We start from the raw sequence: 20,260 nt of genomic DNA, 5'->3' as shown, positions 1-20,260 counted from the left end.
ACCTATAACGGAATATTATGCCAAATCTAATTAAAATTATTAGAATTGCTATACTGGTAAATTGACTTAAAGGTCCCCGTTTAGGAAGTGAGCAAAAATATATTTCGTAACAAAATTTAAATAAATAAATACACATGGACAACGATTTTAAACTTACTAAAGCCGTTACAAAATACTAAAGTTCGACAATATACCGAACCCTTTGAACAGAATTGACTGGTCACCCTCTAAGTTATCGATACAAGCAATCGATTGACCAGCCCTGCCACCCGTTCCACAATATTATTGCCAGACATTCTAGTAAAACGCACTAACGCCTGAAGCGATAGTTCGACAACAAAAATCGATAGGCCCATCGATACTTCTGCGCCATCTTTCTTTTTCGGGATCCGCACGCCAAGTCAAAAGGTAATCGAGTGATTTTTGTCGAAATATAATAGAAAATAGCCCAGTTAAAGCGAAAATACCTGTGAAATGTGTGTGCGAGCTATTGTTAAGTGTTCTGGACGCCAAGTGCCAACTTCAAAACGACCGAAAAAACGAAAAAATTGACTGAAACTCGGCACACGTGTTTCACCCCACAAGTCAATATGAATATCTCAATTAATAAATGCATGCGGCATGGTTACTTTGCAGAGCGAATCAACATGCAGCTGTTCGTCCGTGGACTAGAGACCATCGAGGCCCTGGAGGTTTCCCAGGAGGCCACCATTGCCGGAGTCAAGGTGAGTCCCCCCAAATGAGAGATATACAAATAACATAACCTAATTGTGTCTTCCCCATCTCCGTCCATTGCGGTCATCGCGAACGTAGAACCAACTGGCCCAGATCCATGGATTCAACGCCGAGGAATTCAGCCTCGATTGCGAGGGCATCACTCTGGCCAACGAGACTCCCGTGACCGCCCTGAGCTCCTTTGAGCTGGACCTCAACATTCCCATGCTGGGAGGTAAGGTGCACGGTTCTCTGGCCCGTGCCGGCAAGGTCAAGGGACAGACGCCAAAGGTGGAGAAGCAGGAGAAGAAGAAGAAGAAGACCGGCCGCGCCAAGCGCAGGATCCAGTACAACCGCCGGTTCGTCAACTTTGTGCAGGGCTTCGGCCGTCGTCGCGGCCCCAACGCCAACTCCACATAGAGGGATTTTGGATGAACAAGTGTCTACCTTTTACTCCAGATTGATATGATTGTTCATAAAGTAATTTCAAACCTTTAAACAAACGGTGTTGCGCATTTCGAATGGTTAAATCACGGCAAGCATTTGTTGGAGGAATCTCGTGCCTTGAACCATTAGAAATTTATAGATTTGCGGTAGTGCGCGGAATAGTAATCAAGTGTAACGTAAACTATTTAAAGTGAAGCCTTAATGCCACAGGTGGTGCAATAGTTTTGCTGAAGTTACCTGCTTAAATTAGACCACCGCATATGGCGGGAAACCAGTTTACTAGTAAGGTACATCAAATGGAGCTCTCGATTGATATTTTTATATTATGTTTGATAGCTTATTTAAATGTTTATTTAAATACGATTTTCATCAGCGTTATACATGCCAGTTACTGCTCATTCATTACACTATTCCAAGACAAGAGCTTTTAGGATTCGCCAGACGTCAGTTGGTGAACTGACGTCGTTTTCGACTGGCCCGAAAGCGACGATACCAGAACTCGCCACACACTATTAAAAGAGCGAATGTGAAGCCCAAGAGCAGGACCAGGAAGCACCCTTGCATGTCGTCCATGTTCACCTTGTGGTTGGTAACCTGGCGCTGGGCGCTCTTCCCGTTGCACTTGCCCGCGCTGGGCAAGTTCATCTGGTGCCAGCGCTCGATGAAGCCCATCCGGAACATGCTCTTGATGTGGCGGTTTACCAGGTGCAGATACGCACTCTGGGCCGGCACAATCATGGCAATCTGCTCGTCCACAAAGCTCTCCCTGCCCAAAGCAAAGCGGCACTCCTTGTCCCGCTCGAAGTGCCGCTGCACAATCAACTGCAGATTGATCCGCCAATCGATGTTGATGCGCTCGCCGCGCTTCACCGCCTCGATGTCCTCCTCTTGGGCGCTGCCGTAGATCTTCGCCCGTTCCAGGTAGTGTTTGAAGTCCTCCCGCGTTGTCGACTGAACATACCGCTCAAAGAAGGTGCCGTTCCGCAATCCATACTGTACAATGTCCTTGTGGTCCTCCAGCTGGTTCAAATAGTCTACGCCCGGTTGAAATTTGGGGAACGTGAGGAAGGCCACAAGGTTGCCGCAATAAGTGGTCACCAGCACGATAACCACGATCCACCAAAAGCCGACCACTAGGCGCCCACTGTCTGCTGTGGGCAAGTACATGCCTCCTGCCCAGGATAAGAGAATATGAAATATTCGATTATGCAGTTTTGTTCAAAATAATCCATCTTTCACACTTTATAATGTTTCACGTTGTATAGTAGTCTTATGAAGGTATAGTTTACTTGAGAAACTGATGCACTCACCCTGTTGTAACAAAGCTCCGAATATGTACCAAAAACAGCTCTTAACTGTGGACAGGCCCACGATGCGCATCTCTTTCAGAGGAGCGAGGCGATTAATGGCATACAGCGTGGGAGCAGTCAGCAGAATGATGCCCATTAGGCAGAACCAAGTCTCCACGGTGAAGGGAGCCGTGAACAAGTAGATGCGGGACACCTCATCCGGCTTGCGGGTGATGAAGGAGTACTTCTGTACACTAATGGGCTGGGTATAGTTGAAGGGCTTCTGGTCGGGATCCTCCAAGGTGGCTGCCACGGCGGCGATGAAAAACTGATTACCCTGCACCATCTCCACCACGCGATAGGGTATACGAAAGGTCATGGAACCAACCAGCTCGTCCTGTGAAAATGGAGTTTCTTAAGGAGCTCCAATAAATGTAAAATGTAATATACACACGCTTTCATTGCCGCCCGCTGATGTGCTGAGTGAATCTTCTTCCTTCCATGAGGAGGCTTCGTGAAGGTAGTAGCTGAAGTTCAGGGCGCGACTCAGCTCCTTGACGATCTCCATAACTATGCCCTTGTGCTCCACGATGTCCCCATTGCTGTTTTTGGTAAGGATTTGCCAGGGTGGATTCTGCGAGCGATTTGAACCAATAATAAGAACTATATTCCTGGCTCAAAAACTCACGTGCACGGTCAGAATGTCCATGGTTATGTTGCGGAAGTGGTGCTCGATGTGCGGGAAGGCCAGCTCCTGGCAGACGAATCCCAGCACAGGTGTCCAATAGCCAATGTTGATGAACTCGAAGTTTCGGTTCTTAGCGTCGCGTTGGGGAGCTGCTAAGATATTGATATCGAGTAATTCTAATTTCGGAATAGAAATCGGACTGACTTGAGCGAAACTTGCGATTCTCCTGGCTTTTTCCCCAGGTAATGGCCGTCTCCACACGCCATCTCGCGCAGCTGGAGCACTTGGCATTGGTCTTCAGAAATTCCTGATCCACATAAGAATAGAATAATAAGAATAAGAGCAGGGTATTTGTCAACTACAATGTAAATTTCATATGGATATTTTATTTTACAGCGTATTTATCAACTAAAATGTAAATTTCATATTTGATATGTTAAAAACAAAAGAGAAAGTAACTCGACTATTAGATACCCGTTACTCAGCTAGTGTTAGTTTGAGGAAAAAATTTCAATTGGCAAGAAAAACATTAAAATCAATAATAATAATAATTAACGGGTATCATAATTTCTTAAAATTTGATACATTTAAAGCAGAGATATATGTATAGATTATGTACGTACCTTCATGTACCCTAAAATCTCGGACTGCTTTTCCTGCTTGGTAAAGCGGATGGCCTCCCATTCCTCATCGGAGATCTCACCATATATGGACTCCTCCTCGACGGTAATTTTGGAAATAGCGTCGACCAAAGCGAGACTAATTTCCGAGATCGTGCAGTTCAGCGAGTCCTGGCAGTTGGGTTCCGTTTCGTTGAGGGCGAAGGCTATGTTGGCTCCCTCATCTAGGTTTATGGTCACAGTGCCGGCATCGAAGTCCCGAGCCACCATGTCCAGCACGAAAATCATCCACTGATTGCCCACGTGAAACATGTTCAGGGTCTCGGCTATTTCGATGATGTCCTCGTGAAAGGCGGATATGACCAGGAACTGCTGGCGCATCTCCTCGTGCTTGTTGGGAGCGAATTGGGACAGAGCTTGGCGCAGAGCAACTCGCTTCTGTTGGCCCCTCAGGGTGTCGTTGATCTCGTAGAGGATCAGGGATATGGGGGTGATGTGGTTGGTTATACTTTCGTGCACAATCGATTTTACCAGAAGTGCGTTCTCCTCCACTGTCGGAATTAAATATTGATAACAAATTAAAATGACTGAATCGACGCTCTACCCACATATGGTTTGATCCACAAAAACCACGGCGGTCTTCCAATTTAGAATCTGCTGGACCTTGGCATCCAGAATAAGTTGAGGAAATTCATCGCCGTTCTCAACGATGGGTACCTACAAATCGATCTAGTTTAACGATTAAAGTTCCCGAGTATCGAAAGTCCTCCCATACCATTAGAGCTCTATTTAGGGGCAGCCTAGGACAGTCGGAATCCGTAATGGCGATCAGTAGAATCGAAGTTTCCTGAGTACTCTTGTAAAAGTTCCAAGTATTATCGCAATCCGTAACAGTTATGGCAGCCAAAAAATCTATGTTCTTGCATATTTAGTACTTCCTTATCTTTACAGTAGTTTCGAACCTCACCCTTCTTCAATCGCACTGCATTCCAGCTGAAATATTTCACGTTTATGCCTCCATTCCTGAGGTTCTCCCGTATTACGTCGCTCAGGATTTTCTCAAAATGAGCCAATATGTTCTCGCCATGAACGGTCATATACTCGTGATCCACCACAACGGCTGCACAGCCAACAAATCGTTTAATTTGATGGTTAATCCGTAAAATCCGAACTCACCCAGCGACGCATTGGCGCTCAGGAAGGACGAAAAGTCATTGGCCTCAGTGGGAACCAGGATAGAGAGCTGCAGTCCAGCCAGGAGCAGAAGGCAAGCCAAAGGCTGCATTTCGCCAGGATTCATCGAACACGACTGAGCAAGTGGAACCCCTCGAAGCTACGAGGATACCTCGCTGATAACAGCTAACCCAATTAAAACCAACCCACTGCTGGATTTCCGGTGAGCGTGTGCAGGTCCCATGAAAAATTGATTGGGGAGAAAGTGGAAAAGTCTGGTGATTGACGGTTTGCGGTTAGGCGTCAATAGGATATTCACATCTAATGCCAAATCGAGTGCAGGTGTTCATCGAGGGATATCATTTTTGTTAACTTGTTTTATTTAATTGTAAGTGTTTGTAAGTATTTTATGAAATTGTTGTTCTCAGAATTGCCTGTATGAGCGGTAATTACATTTTACAATCTTATATCTTAGGGGGACTGACAGACGTTTGGGTAATTGGGGGGAAACAAGAGAAAGTTGCGTTCATGGATCTAAGATAGAATTACAACTCACTTAGGCTAGATCTACTGGCTAAATGCGCTGAATATATATCGTCTTCGGTTGTGTAAATTGTGTCCGGCTTCTTAGGGTTACCAGTTCGCTGATCCTGTCGTCTGGGTTATATGCATGTCTATATATAATTTAGCTACAATTACGCCTATAGGTCAATTCCCAAAAATGCTTTCAAATATAAATGCAATACGATTTCGATTTGTTGCAAGTGTTGGTTCGTGGTTCCTCCAGTGTATAGTTTATGTATATGGTTATTACGAGTAAGTTACGAAAGGGAGTATAACCTGTATAAATATATATTTATATATATATGCATTATATATGCCTCAGTGTACATATATCTCTCATATGTAGCTCGAATCTATATTAATATCTGGTTCCACGCCGCCTTCAAACTGGTGCAAACTTTCATTGGTGGCTCCGGTATCCTAAACTCCACTTAACTTTGGCCACTGACTCCAAAAATGTTGGAGTATCCGGCGAACACTAAGGTTGATTGGGATGTCGAATATTGGCTATTTCGTCTATTGATCTTGATATTTGCTCCATCGAATTGCACATTCCCAGCTCTGCTCGCATTTCTGGTTGATCTCCCGAGACCCATTCGTGGCCTAGACCCATTCGTCCCGGGTTTACGACTTTTCTCATTCGTTCAGTATCGCGCTGAGGCGCTCCTCCACGGCCACCTTGCGTGACTTCCACACGAACTCGCAGACGGCGATGACGCAGGCCACGCCCATGCCGCCCATCAGGACCACGAACACGCCGCCCACATTGGCCAGTCCCAGTTCATTAGCCGCCGACGATGACTTGGAGGTCTCCACGCGACACTTGCCGCCGCCACGCTTCTCCTTCCACCACTTGGTTTTCAGGATATGCAGCTTGCCCTCCTCCTGCAGCTTGAGTATCACGCTGTTGATGGCAGTGCGATAGGGGGAATCTGCAGATGGAATTAAAGACCGCTTAGTAAAGTGTGCTTGATCTAAGGACTGAATAGAGCAACCCAATTAACATTAACATACTCGGTGGAGTGGCTATGCCATAGCTCTTGGTGTCCAGCATTCCACCGACTTGCGTCAGCTCGCAATTGCGTTCGGTCACGTACTCAATGGAGGTGGATTCCATCAGAAAGGCATATGATCCTGAAAAGCAACATTATTGCATATTCCTTTCTCTCAAAAATATCCTTCAACTCACCTTTTCCCTTGGCCACCCTTTCCACACCTTCGCCATTGCTGGCTGTAAAGACGGAAGGACGAGCTGATTCCATGAAGGACCACATGCGCTGATATGTAGAGATCTTTGAGTCCTGTAAGTAATTATTGTTAGCAATGCTATCTCTTTACATTTTCCGCATTTACCCTAAAGAAAGCTGCCGTGCTGCCGCCCTTCAACGCGCCGTATTTGATCCTCGTTTGCTTGGCCAGATCCTCGGCACTTTCGATGGGCGAGTCCATACGCTCCACTGTCAAAAAGGCAGCCAGATTCGCAGTGTATGAGGAGATCATGATCAGGGTGAAGAACCACCAAATGCCGGCCACCATGCGAGTGGATAGAGCCCTACAAGTTAGAACTTTAATAGGGGAAAACCAACTATAAACTCCAATCTTTACTTGGGCAAAAAGTCACATCCTTGCTGCATCAGCGATCCAATAGCAAACCACATGCAATTGAGCAGGGTGAACTGACTCTCCACCTTTTCGCCATGGGCATCCGTATAAGCAGGCCATTCATAGGGTGTGAATCTGTGTAATGGATATAATTCAGATTAGATAATCCAAAATGAGTGCATCGAACCCACTTAGCCAGGATGAAGAGTAGCACTGAGACCCCCAGGTACGCAGTGGCCATGTAGATCCATACGTCCAACGATAGCGGAGACAGGAAGGAAAACAAGTTGGGCGGCTGCTTAATTGGCTTCCGGTACAATATGGATACTCCCAGATTCATGAAGGGTGTGGTAAAGTCTACCGCCTGTTCCCGCTCAAAGGTGATGGTGAGATCTGCAATGGCCAGATCGGCACGCTGCTCCAGCAACTCCCGGATCATGCCGTTCCATTCACTAGATGGTATAAATATACATGTTTAATAAAGATCTATTAATAATATAACCTATGCTCCTACCCCGTCAATTTATTGAGACTTCCATAGCTGCCATCGGGCACTAGTTGTATTTTGTAGTTGAAGCCGAGGGACTTGGAGATCTCATGGATCAGATCCACCGCATAGCCCTCAAACTGATCATTGCCACTTAGAGGAATAGCCGATTCCTTGCGCATGCAGTAGGGATTACTCTAAAGAAATTAATACAAAATATTAACAAGGTTATTTTTTTAATCCTCAACGTTCCATACCAATATGGTGGTAACCACCAGCGTCTTGTTCTTCAGATTAGCCTCGATCTCCTGCTGCTTCTGACTGAAGGTGCGCGTAAAGTTGATGCCATCGGGCAGGGTGGAGTTCCAGGTGCCAATCTTGCGAATGCCCGCCGGAGTTAGCTCCACAATGTCCAACATGAAGTCTGTGCGGAAGCCCTGGTGATCGAACTTAATCACATTCGTCAGGCCCTTCATCTCGACGATCTTCATGTAGTTGATCAGGCTGAAGCCGTGCTGCCAGGTACTCTGACCATCGCAGCTGATTGGATGGATGTCGATCTGTTGTGATGTGTCCAGGTCGTGCAGTGCCTTGGCGAACAGATGCACTGCGTCGTACATGAGAGCAGTTTCCGAGCGCACGGTGGTCAGGTTGGCGGACCGCAGCAGACCCTTCTCGTCGATGCTCCACTGACGCACCACGTCCGACACAATCTTCTCGTTGATCAGCCGGAAGCCGGTGATATTAGTGCCGCCGTAGCGAAACTCATCGAGATTCACCGTGTGCAGGTCCAGCGAGGTCACCAGGTAGCTATGGTAATCGCTCATCATGCCGATCTGCTGCGCCTGCTTCAGCACCTCGTGGATCCGTTCCGTCGAGCAGTCCAGCACGATGTGCGCCTCCGCCGAGTTCTTGATCTGCTTCAGCAGGGGCCTATAATGGTAATAAATCCATTTTAATGACTGGTCAAATGGTGATGGAACCTAATCGTGCTTCAAACGTATTTAAGGTAGTTATGATTAAGGGCACAAATGCTGCAGGGCAAGTGGCATATGTGGGCCACAGTAACGAAATACCCAATGCAGTCGGAATGGGTGGATACAATTGGCTGGGCTTACCGGTAATCCCCGCTGTCGCTTAGCTGTCGCACAGTAATGGGAAAGGGCGTCATCCCGTGCGCCTTGAGCAGCTCCTGCAGTCGCACGATGCCGTCATTGTTCTCGTAGATAATGGTGAAAGTCTTCCAGCCCCAATGCCGCACTATATCCACGTAAGCCTAAGAGCAAGCGAAAACATTAACAATGCAGTTTCGGATGTGGGACGTGTGCCTCCGATTGTCTACCTTGGAAAGCGTATTAGGATGCGGATAAAGGTTCACCAGGCAGCTTTCGCGTCTCAGCCGGTAGTCCCAGCGATTCTCCAAGTGGGGAATCTGTAAATTAGTATTAGTAGCATGTATTCTGCAGAGGCTTCTATGGCTCCTTTGGCCCAGACTAACCTCCATGTTGTCACAAATGCTCTGCACATGGCTGGCGGTGTGGGAGGATTGTGGCCCAAAAATGGCTGCCACTCCGATGTTCAGTAAGCCACAAACTGCAAGACAAACAGTGCAATTGAGGTTTATGTTCAAGTTATTTGTTGCTCTTTAACGAACTAAGTTTCAGAAACTATCTTCTCCCGATGTTCGGGAAATCAAACGCAACTACTGTAAAATGCCCGCTGGATGGGTTTCCACAATATCAGGCGCCAACTCCTGACTTTCTTGCCCTACGGCAAATTGAGTGAAACACAAATCCCAAAGAGCTTAAAAGTCGCAAATTGATTTCCACGTAACGTGCTCGGTGCCCATTCCCATTCCCGATCCCAATCCCAATCCAATCTGCTTGTGGGGGAGATAATCTGGGCCTGCGACTTGAAAGGCTCAAAAAGTAGCGCAGTAATGTGCTTGGCTTTCGGCTCGGTAATGTTCAGTTAGCCTCGTTCGCATATTTAAAATGCACTTCTGTATGACATAATTTCGTTTAGCCCGTTTGGCCTTTCCTTTTAGGAACACCTACCCCACCCACAGGTTTCTCCCACGCCCCCTGTCAGTCGGCATCCTTTTGGCTCATCAAATGCGCTAAGCACGTGTAAGTGCATGTGCACCTGCACTTCGATGTCCTGGCTCTGTGATGCGGTTAACCTGCTCTCAGGACTCTCAGTGTGCGGATGAGGGTCCTGCCTGGCTCCCTGCTCGCTGCTCGTCGTTACTGTCGTGCTGAAGTGTGGTTTACTCTGGCCAAGAAATTCCAGGTCTTTCTGTTTTTTTGGCCATGCACTCGGGCCAACTTCGGCGTCATTTGTGTCTCATTTATCACAGGATATTCGACAGTTGGCTCACGTTCCTTTGCCCGCTTTACGATTCATCTTCAGCTTTTAACGATTATCAAGTGCCGGAGAGCTCACCTGCCACCCAATACCCACAATAAACTGCAAATTGAGGACCGGCAGGTCACGATATGCATTTATCTGGTCGAATTTAAGGGACTTTGGTATTTAAACAAACTGTTAAGATTTTCCAACAATAACTAATGGTTCTGTTCAGGGAATTTGCACTATTTTTTACTAAAGATGTCTAAGTGGATAAATTGCCTGGGTTATTTATTTCATTCTCAAAGTTTGGAAAAGCTCAAAACAATCATATGACTATCTCTACAAATCCCACTAATATATAACCATAAGGATTACAGTGTACGTTACAACAAAAAGTAATTAAAGATGCAAGAGCTGTTTAGTCGTGAGTCCTTTAAGTACAAAAGGATTGAGGTCCCCTTGCGGCAATTAGCATACCATATATCAAAAGCAAATCAAATGTAAATCAAAACAAAAGAACCAAATCAAGTACAAATCGAAGTGGAAACAAAGCGGTATCCATTTGGGAATGGCAAGGGAACCCAGATGTGTCCAAATCAAATATGCAGGTAAAAGCATCAGGTGAAGGTGAAGTTTACGATGGAGGCTGGTGGAGAGGATGCGGGGTATTGTGACAGGACCGTGGGAAATCAGGACAAGTCAACACTACGAGTACACCAAAATCACATGCAAACTCACCCCTTTTCCCGGCATGGAAGCTGTCGAAGGGCGAGATGCGCTCGATTTGGGCCACCAGCTTGGAGCGCGGCAGGATGGAGCGGTCGGCGTTGATGCGGTCCACCGCCTGGCGGAAGGCCAGCTCCTGATGGTCATCGGCGGGATGGAAGAGGCCGCCTGCGGTGAGAAATTACAGGCCGTGTTTTTGGACGTATCAAATGTGTTGGCTCCACTTCCGCAGTGTTCAAATAAAAACAAACAAACAAACGCACACACACACCCGCTCGAATAAAATACACACACTCACACAGAGACAGGCGCTCTTGATTATGACGTGTAAAAAATCGATACAGAGCGAGGATGCGGGCTGGATTTTTGTTTTCATCCGGATTCTGAACGAATCCACTTCAATGTTGACTCTAGGAAAATATCTGTGCGGTCTTGCATCCTCTACTCACCGATCTTGATGATATCGGGCAGTGATTGGGCTTTTCGGCAGTTTAAAATTAATTGCAGGAGCAGCAGCGGCAGGACCAAAACTCCACTCGACCGCATTTTGAATTCGTTCGCGAAGGCAGTTTCCGGCTTCAGATGATTGCCTCACGGGATGTCAATCACTTGTCACACGGCAGCTATTTGTATCTAGCAGATACTTAACATTGTTACTTGGCGGCAATTCCGCTGTGTGTTTTTCCTATTTCTCCAAGGGTTCGTATTTTGATTTTAACGAATTTCGGCTCAACCGCTTTCTGCCAGGATGTGACATCCACTGAGTTGCGGGTGTTTGATTTGCGTTCTTTTATCCTGTTGCGGACTTGGGCGACGAGGTGGGTTGTTTGTGGGGTGGCCAGCATCCAAAAGCCGGCTGACAGTTCCAACAGCTGCGCAGTGGATGCTGGGAGAGCAGATGCCCGGGGTTGTCACTCCATCCGGCAGTTGAGCTTTTTATTCTGAAGGACGATGGTGCGAAAACCAGGCGATCCGATACGAACTGCTTTGCCGACCTACTGACTTCGAAGCTTTTGGATCACAGAACTTGAACTAAATGTAGCGCAAGTTAAATACTTAAAAATATTTTGGTTGTGACAGATATCGTTTAGTACTGTACTAAAAATAATGATACAATATATTGCTTAAAATTAACAGACTTAAAACAAGGAATGGTGTTAAAAGTACCATACTATTTAGAGAGCATTCAACTTGAATGCTTAATATTCTTAAATGATTTAAAAAAATTAGTTCCTTAGCTATGGAATATTACGTTAAATAAACAACAATATAAACATTGCTATTGTGTAAAATAATCCAAACATGAAACGCTTCGGCTTGTGCTTCTTGCCGAACTATGGAATAATATATTAAAATCTAACTCTTACCATTAATTTTAAGCTTTAACGTAAGACGCGTTTCCCATTGAGAACTGCTGGCTGAGTCGAAAAGCAAAAGCCTCACTCTTAATCAAAAAAGCGCGTTCTCCCCGAAAGGACCTTCAACATGCCGAAGAGGAAAAGGATTAAACAGCACAAAGGAAGCAGTCGGCGGAACTGCGGCGAATAAAAGGCATTAATAAAACAGAGAACTCATTATGCCGTTGACCGCGCTGAGCTTAAAGTGCAAGGATAATGCAAAGTGGCAGTGATGGGGAAATGCATGCGAATGCATGCGGCTGGAACTGCAGGCGCGTAAATGTGAGAGTATTAACAATTTAAGAAACAAAAGCAAAGGGCCATTAATAACACGCAACAACAGCGCTGTCGTTTAATATACCCACCAAAGAACTGCAAGGGTTTTTTTGCCACTCGACTCAAACCCAACAATTTCGGGTGCGGGTGACACCCCCACGCACATCGCGGATACTTACAAACACCCAGTCAAAATCGGAATGTTGCCGATCATACTCGCTCACTCATAAAGAAGGGTAGAGAAGACAAACAGAAAAATCTGAAAAAGGCAAGTGCCTAAAATAATAAATTTAATTTAAATAATAAAAAAGCAAAAAAAAAAAACAATATAAATTAAATAATGTTAATTGAGTATACTTATTTTTAAATACAAAAAATATTAATGATTGTTGCTTGTTGTGTTGCTCACCCAAAGGGTTATTGCCCAGCAGGCACCCGGGTGTTTTTTTTAGTTCGTACCACAAAACAGTAGGGTGGCAAAACAGTAAATATTTTTTAATGCCGCAAGTAGAGTGTCAAAAAACACCCGGTGTTTAGCGGGTGCACTTAGAGTGCCAGTGGCTGGCTGCAGTTCTCTGATACCCACAATCACATACATTATGCATGCGTGTGTAGCCATAAATACGGAATGTCAGAGCGGGAAAATCGTAGGGACTCGGGCAAAATATCATCAAGCTTGCACCTAAAAAAAATGTTTAAGCCAATTAAAATATGTGTATGGTTATTTGTAATTGTATTATAATAGCCAGAATCTAGAAAAACTAGAAAATTTAATCTGCTAAGAAAGTGTGAACCATTTTTCCAGACCTAGTGATTTCTACCTACCTCACGGCATTCTTTCACTCGCTTTCCAAAGTGGTTTTCAGTCACAAAGTATTTAAGAAAATAGCCCTAATTTGTTCTCACTGTGCTGATGTGTGTGTGAAGGCTCTCTCCGTGTATCCGCATCTGTGTCCGTGTCCCCATGTCTGTGTCTGTGTGTGTAATCATGCATATCTTTGCCAGTGGGTTTTCGGTTAGTGCCTTATTTACGTTGGCCGGAAGCTGCTGGTTGTGCTTGTTTCCGCTTTTGTCTGAGCGACTTCATCAGCATCAATACGCCCTCTCGCTCCGCCCCAGCCTCCCATCCTCTCGCTCCTTCCGTGGCAATGAAGTAGAGCAATGGCCTGGCTCATTAATTTCAACATAACGCGCACATGGCCAACAATTTTTCCCACGTACGCACACCTATAAATTGCACACGCTCATACGCTCATACGTCGCGGACATAGTTGGCTCCTAGCTTTCAGCGGTAATTATTTCAAATTAAATGGCAAAGCACTTTTCGAGCAGGTGCTCCCGAAAGTATGCAGCACATTATTAGCATCAGGTGGTGCTAAAAGGTGGTGGTATAGGCAAACTTCGATAAGTAGAACGGCATAAGTCTGAACAAATACTTTGCAGCTGTCTTTAGGAGCAGAAGTGTGGGAAAATGGTGACTTTATTTTTAAACTTTTTAGACTTAAAACTAAACAGGCTCTTAAAATGTAACTTTTATTGCAACGCAAATAACAAAGTTGGAGGGAAATTGTGAAAATATATAAAGTGATTTTAAGTAGTTCTAGAACTGTTCTTGTGCTCCTAAATGCTTTCGTTTGCCTGATTTTTCGTATCAAGTGTTTAGTTTGGGATGGCGCTTTGATTTCGCTTCTGACAGACCATTTCCGAGATAGATAATATAAACTCAAAAAAAGACATCTGACTTTTGGACTTTCTCCTTACCCCGTGACTTTGTCTGCCGCTCGTCTGGCCTCCATCAATTTGGCCTTTGGGCTGGTTTTATTATCCCAATGCGTATGGAAATGCTGACAAGGCTTGCTTGTCATGGCCGACTCTTAGGCTAAATAATTTTAATAATGCAGAGTAAGACATACACATGTGAAGGTTATGCCCGGAGCCAGGGCATTCCAGGGTCAAGAGGACCTCGAAAATATTTCACATTGTGCATAAATGTAAATACATTTTCGAGCAGTTAGCCATTCTCCATCCATTCAATTTACGGGATGGAGTCTCAGGCAACGAGCGATGAAAGCGAAATACCAAAAGCAAAATATGAGAGTGGAAAACTGTTGCCGTTGGTCAAGCATATGCCATGCATTTTCCATGTGAAACAGCTTACTTCAAAGAATGTAAATGCCTGGCTTTACTTACAGATGTGTAGTTTCATATGGCAGTGGCCATATTTTTCACAAAGGAATTTGTTCTACCATTTTTTGTTCTTCGCAATGATTTACCGCTCAGGCGAAAAGCTTTGCCAAATGACCCTTTCCAAAGTCCATTTGTTTAAATCCTGAAAATGTCTAAAAAAAAGTATCCTTTTAGTGGCGTTTAATTAAACGTTATTCGCTGCGCAAAAACTTTGACGAAATGCAATTAATTTAATTTTCTCTCATCAAAGTGCAGTAAACGCTTGGAATATCAAATGATTTAAAAAATTAAATTGCTGCCTAAAAACTTTAGTTATAATGCGAACTAGTTGCATATGTGGACGCTTGGATTGACAGGAGCCGTGGTAAGGCTGCTTTTAGTGGACACTTGCCAATTAAAAAGGGCACAAAAAGGCACTCGAACACAGCTTTTGGTGAGAGCTCTCCTGCACTTAGTTTTTTTTTGGAACACACCAAGGACAGTTTATTAGTGTTTTTTTTTGAGCATTCGGCAGGCAATGATGTCAGTTGGCTGATGGCGAGGACGAGTGACGCAATTGAACAGGAGTGGCATGTGCAACAAATTTGTAAGGACGCCATTTAATTCCAAGTCAGCTGCTTGGATGCCTGAGCTGAATGAATGGCTGAAGCCCCCGGGACATGCTCTCAAATCCTCAGTTCGAAGGCGCCTCGTTTAGGGCTTATACTTTTTCTTTGGCCCGCTTTTATAGGCGCCTCCAAATCCACTTTGTAAGCCATTCCAGCGGTAATAAAGGCGCAAGTGAGTGCCGCTAATATAAAATTGAATTTAAATAAATGGAGTCGGGGCCGTAAAAAGCCGAATTCTGATTTGATTTGTTTGGCGGCGCACGCCCAGCACTTAGGCGCCATTTGATATGCAACAATCTTTGGTGCCAAAAGAAAATCGGAAAATCGAAGGGAATAGGGAGGGACATAATCATCATCATCAGCATCAGCATGGGGAGTTTTGTTCTGTAATAAATCTTGTGGAAGAAATGTAGCCCGAAATCGCTCTAATTTATTCATGCCACGCGCTTTCGCTGTTTTATGTAATAGAAGGGGATTTTATAGGGGAATTGCTTAAAAATGCAAAGGACTGCACTTGATCCTTGAATCATACACCTAAGTACATGCAATGCCTCAACCTTTTCATCGATGGTGACTCAAATTCCAAGGGGTGAACTCGAGCCTGCAGTTGCCGCTTTCATTAATAAGTCGACAGGCTGTTAGGCAGCTAATTAAAGAGTCGGCCTACAAATTGGCAGCTTGTGTGGGCCATGTGGGAAAGATTTAGGCAATTAGCACCAGCAGTACACCCTTCCGAGGGCAGCAGGGTTGGGGGACTTAACCCGGTCTCGACCCATCCGCCCCCCCAAAATACCCACGATTTAGGCAGTCGGTGGAAATTGTAACACCTTGCTAAATGTAGATTGCTGTCGCATACCAGCACAAAACATCTTGCTGTGTGTCCTTGTCATCCTGCGAGCTGATTGCGTAATTCCAGCTCACAAGTGCTGACAACGGTCGGGAGTCTGTTAAAAATGTATTATCATTGCGATTGCCACCAGATCCTGCAAGAGTGTCTACTTATTCGCAGCACATATACCCCTGGTATCTGCTCGCACTTGTTTGGCTTTAAATGTTTCAATTAGCCTTGGCGGTACTTAAAACAAACGGTCTGACTCTTCTCATTTGGTCCACGGTCTATCCATGTGAGGGAGAAGCATTTAAATGGAAACATAAAATTAAGTGGCTTCCTTAATCTTAATTTGTAAATAAAAGTATTATTTATGTTGTCAAACACAGTAAGCTGTTTGTGAAGTAATACATTTTACAGCTTGCACTTATCAGTTAAAAGTGGTTTTACCAAATCAAAGCGAAACAGATAACTTTATTTTCAAAACAATTTAAACCTTTTCGGCCCAAAATTTCTATGTCGGCCCAAAATACGAGCATAATTGGAAGGTAAAATTCGAGAATAAATTATATTAGCAAGAGTCACACACGAGATTAGGAAAAACATGACTTAGCCTTATCAGTTATCGCCGTTTAACGCAGTGCTTCTGTTGTTTTTACAAATTTATTGATTTGCTAATCAGGTATAATAATGAAAATTCCAGTGAACTTTTTAAATAAAAAATATGCAATTCTGTGGAATTTGCGGATCGTCTTCCAATGGTTAGTATATTCAGTTTTCTAGGAATATAAGAATTCACATCACCTTTCGCTGAGCTATAAATTCAGCTACCAGGCTGCTGGGAAATCATTCCGGTTTGCTTCAGCGTTCCAAAAAGTCATTACCAAAATGAATTCTTCAACTGCTCTTATGTAAGTAATAGCGAATTCGAGTTTTACTTTAGAAATTATTATTTTATTGCATTATTAAACTAACACTATTTTTAATTCTAAACTAGGTGCTTTGCACTGCTGCTGATTAGTCCTCTATGCTTGGGCTATTCCGACGAAGATCGTGAAGCTGACAGCCGTAGAATTGCTGAAATTATCCAAAACGCCCAGGACGATGACTCCAAAATCAACAGCACCCAGGAACTACTCGACATCTATAGGCGTTTATATCCCACTTTGAGCCTTGAGGATCGGGAGAATATCGATAAGTTCGTCAACGAGCATACGGATGCCATTGTAATCGATGGAGTTCCGATTCAGGGAGGTCGAAAGGCGAAGATCATTGGAAAGATTGTATCTCCAGCTGCGAAGGGTCTTGCAGTTGGATTCTTTGAGGAACTGGGTTCCAAGATTGCTCAATTATTCACTGGTTAATATTGTTTTATTATTTGAGTGAAAGAAAGGAAACAACAAAGTGACATACATAAAAATGCTAATTCAATATTGACATGTAATTATTGCCGCTTAAATGTTTTGTATACAACTTTTAATTCATAATTTCAAATAAAATATTAATGCACATTATGTAGTGTTGTTGGTATGGGTTGGGCATGTTACATACACATTATTACCAATCGATCGCATTATGAAGCAGTTACGAAAGTTTTAAACAATTTCAGGAAGTTCGTTACTCTAGAACATATATACAATCTCTTGAGTTGCCCACATTTTGTCATATACCCCTGAGTAGGATGATCTTGGCAACACTTTTTTTCAATTTTGTTTCAGCCAAAAAAATAATTAGTAACTATATATTTAATTTAAACTGTAACTTTGTTTTTATAAAATTAAAAAACTGAAGTTCCCTTTGATTGTACAACAATGTTCCGCTCTAGAGAAAGGATTCCAGAGACCCACGCGTAGGTTTGATTCAGAAGAAAAGATTCCACACTTAGTTTACATTTTTTTAACACTTTTTTATTGCAACGTCTACAAAGTGAAACAGGGGTTGAGACTTCTTCTTGGCAGTAAATATATGTTAAAACTTGACAATAATTTTTCTTACATTTCATATTTTTGCCTTTGTTGCCAAATGAAGTTACAACCATTACTCTTAGAAAAGGAAGCGTTTCCGACCCTATAATGTAGATATATTCTTAAATAAGATTAATAGCCAAATCTATCTTGTGCAAGTGTTTTTTTCAGAACGCTCCGCACCCTATCTAATAACCATAAAAAAACATATTTCGTAATTTTAATTGTCTTGCAAATTTCTCTTTGATTGTCTTGCTCACCGCCCAAATCTGTCACAACCTCATTTTTGAAAAATGCTTAGAATTTATTCAATAGCGCTTCCCTTTGTCTTTGTTATGATTTTCTTAAAATAAATAATTTTTACTAAGATTAAAATGTATTTTTTCTGTTGTTGTAATGTTCAGTGGTTGCTTTGTGATAACATGAAATTCCGAGAAAATGTGTCAGTATTTATTTTAAATTATCAACTTTTATTCAAAAGAATATTATATAATCTCAAATATGTTTATAAATATATATATGTAAAAGTAAGTGGATTGTTAAGTCTTAGGGCTAAAATAAATTTGTAAATAAAATTAATATTTATGTTGTGGAAAGAAACATGTTAGGCTGTTTGTGAAGTAATACACTTACTGCTTGCACCCATCAGTTAAAAGGGTTTATATTAAAACCAAATACCAAATGGATGAGGAACAGGTATCTAATTTTGATTACTAGCTTATTTCGAAATTACAGTTCGAGAATAATTAAATAAGCTTAGACTAAGATTGATATGTAAGATTAGCCTTATCGGTTAATGCAGTCTAACGCAATGTTGTTTTTGCACAAAATAATTTATTGATTTGCTAATCAGGTATAATAATGAAAATTCCAGTGAACTTTTTAAATAAGAAAATATGCAATTCTATGGAATTTACGGATCGTTTTAGTATTCTAGGAATATCAGTTTTCACATCACCTTCGCTGAGCTATAAATTCAGCTACCAGGCTGCTGGGAAATCATTCCGGTTTGCTTCAGCGTTCCAAAAAGTCATAACCAAAATGAATTCTTCAACGGCTCTTATGTAAGTAGTACCGAATTCGAGTTTTACTTTAGTAAATTTTATTTTATTGCATTATTAAACTAACTCTATTTTTAATTCTAAACTAGGTGCTTTGCACTGCTGCTGATTAGTCCTCTATGCTTGGGCTATTCCGACGAAGATCGTGAAGCTGACAGCCGTAGAATTGCTGAAATTATCCAAAACGCCCAGGACGATGACTCCAAAATCAACAGCACCCAGGAACTACTCGACATCTATAGGCGTTTATATCCCACTTTGAGCCTTGAGGATCGGGAGAATATCGATAAGTTCGTCAACGAGCATACGGATGCCATTGTAATCGATGGAGTTCCGATTCAGGGAGGTCGAAAGGCGAAGATCATTGGAAAGATTGTATCTCCAGCTGCGAAGGGTCTTGCAGTTGGATTCTTTGAGGAACTGGGTTCCAAGATTGCTCAATTATTCACTGGTTAATATTGATTTAATATTTGTGTGAAAGAAAGAAAACAGCAACAAGACATATAAGAAAGCCAATTAAATATTGTCATGTAATTATTGCCACTTTAATGTTTTTTATACAACTTTTCATTAATAATTTTAAATATATGTAATGAAATAAGATCAACGCCGAAATAAATAAAATCTCCGATTGAATCCGCTTGGAGTTTTTATTGATTGAATGTCGGCTTTAAACTGAAATAATTGGTGTGAGAAAATCTTAGATGTACTGGGTTAGTGGGTTGTTTACTTGATCTGCGCTTTATGCTTATGCTTAATTTTTTTTTTTTTTTTGTAGCGTGCGTCAATAATGAAATGGTTTGGAGGGTGATTTAACTTAAGGGAAATTTTAATTTAAATTTATTGGTTATTATTGTAGTAGGTCAAGTGGATTTAGTCGTCTGCTGGTTTGGATGTTGTCCAATAAGTTTACGGCGAGGTGGTTGGGGTGGTTTCCAAGCCTTTTAAGGTATCTCTCGCTGAGCCTGGAGATTTCTTCTGAGACTGATAAGATTCCAAGTTCTCCATGAATTGCAGTGTTCTCATGGTAGGGATGCGCATTACAAGCACCTGTTCTGGAACCCCTGTATTATCTGGTGATTCGAGTGGCTTGCCGTGCCCCACAGCTGAATCCCGTAGGTCCAGATTGGCTTGAGAATTGCCTTGTACACCAGGATTTTGATGTTTTGCCTCAGCTTGGACCTTCTCCCAATGAGCCATTACATCTGCCTCAGTCGCGCATCGGCCTGTATGCGTTTACTGAGTAAGTGGGGACGCCATGTGAGCCTGCGGTCCA

The 20,260-nt window shown here is 43.1% G+C and overlaps 5 protein-coding genes across 5 annotated transcripts; 3 read left to right on the top strand and 2 right to left on the bottom strand.

Annotated features, from left to right (window-relative positions):
* The first annotated feature begins 302 nt into the window (after positions 1-302).
* LOC6619202 lies at positions 303-1,217 on the top strand. Its single transcript, XM_002043387.2, has 3 exons — positions 303-408; positions 637-725; positions 814-1,217. Exons 2-3 carry the CDS (start codon positions 648-650, stop codon positions 1,132-1,134), a joined length of 399 nt encoding a protein of 132 aa, XP_002043423.1. The 5' UTR covers positions 303-408; positions 637-647; the 3' UTR covers positions 1,135-1,217.
* A 294-nt stretch (positions 1,218-1,511) lies between these two features.
* Positions 1,512-5,058, bottom strand: LOC6619201 (ionotropic receptor 93a). Its single transcript, XM_002043386.2, has 10 exons — positions 4,935-5,058; positions 4,726-4,878; positions 4,534-4,670; positions 4,367-4,475; positions 3,762-4,309; positions 3,343-3,445; positions 3,139-3,287; positions 2,905-3,084; positions 2,472-2,847; positions 1,512-2,333 (listed from the first exon to the last, which is right to left on the bottom strand). Exons 1-10 carry the CDS (start codon positions 5,056-5,058, stop codon positions 1,606-1,608), a joined length of 2,607 nt encoding a protein of 868 aa, XP_002043422.2. The 3' UTR covers positions 1,512-1,605.
* A 232-nt stretch (positions 5,059-5,290) lies between these two features.
* On the bottom strand, positions 5,291-11,452 carry LOC6619199 (glutamate receptor ionotropic, kainate 2). The gene is made up of 13 exons (XM_002043384.2): positions 11,112-11,452; positions 10,675-10,830; positions 9,083-9,177; positions 8,927-9,016; positions 8,703-8,860; positions 7,842-8,517; positions 7,612-7,781; positions 7,289-7,549; positions 7,101-7,232; positions 6,849-7,047; positions 6,685-6,796; positions 6,510-6,629; positions 5,291-6,427 (listed from the first exon to the last, which is right to left on the bottom strand). Exons 1-13 carry the CDS (start codon positions 11,206-11,208, stop codon positions 6,132-6,134), a joined length of 2,562 nt encoding a protein of 853 aa, XP_002043420.1. The 5' UTR covers positions 11,209-11,452; the 3' UTR covers positions 5,291-6,131.
* Positions 11,453-16,780: 5,328 nt separating this feature from the next.
* Positions 16,781-17,473, top strand: LOC6619198 (protein Turandot A1/2). The gene is made up of 2 exons (XM_002043383.2): positions 16,781-16,870; positions 16,957-17,473. Exons 1-2 carry the CDS (start codon positions 16,848-16,850, stop codon positions 17,321-17,323), a joined length of 390 nt encoding a protein of 129 aa, XP_002043419.1. The 5' UTR covers positions 16,781-16,847; the 3' UTR covers positions 17,324-17,473.
* A 1,427-nt stretch (positions 17,474-18,900) lies between these two features.
* Positions 18,901-19,519, top strand: LOC6619197 (protein Turandot A1/2). Its single transcript, XM_002043382.2, has 2 exons — positions 18,901-18,987; positions 19,074-19,519. Exons 1-2 carry the CDS (start codon positions 18,965-18,967, stop codon positions 19,438-19,440), a joined length of 390 nt encoding a protein of 129 aa, XP_002043418.1. The 5' UTR covers positions 18,901-18,964; the 3' UTR covers positions 19,441-19,519.
* Positions 19,520-20,260: the final 741 nt, after the last annotated feature.

This window comes from Drosophila sechellia, chromosome 3R (assembly GCF_004382195.2).
Source record: "Drosophila sechellia strain sech25 chromosome 3R, ASM438219v1, whole genome shotgun sequence".
Lineage (NCBI taxonomy): Eukaryota > Metazoa > Arthropoda > Insecta > Diptera > Drosophilidae > Drosophila > Drosophila sechellia.
This window is presented reverse-complemented; position numbering and strand designations above follow the sequence as displayed.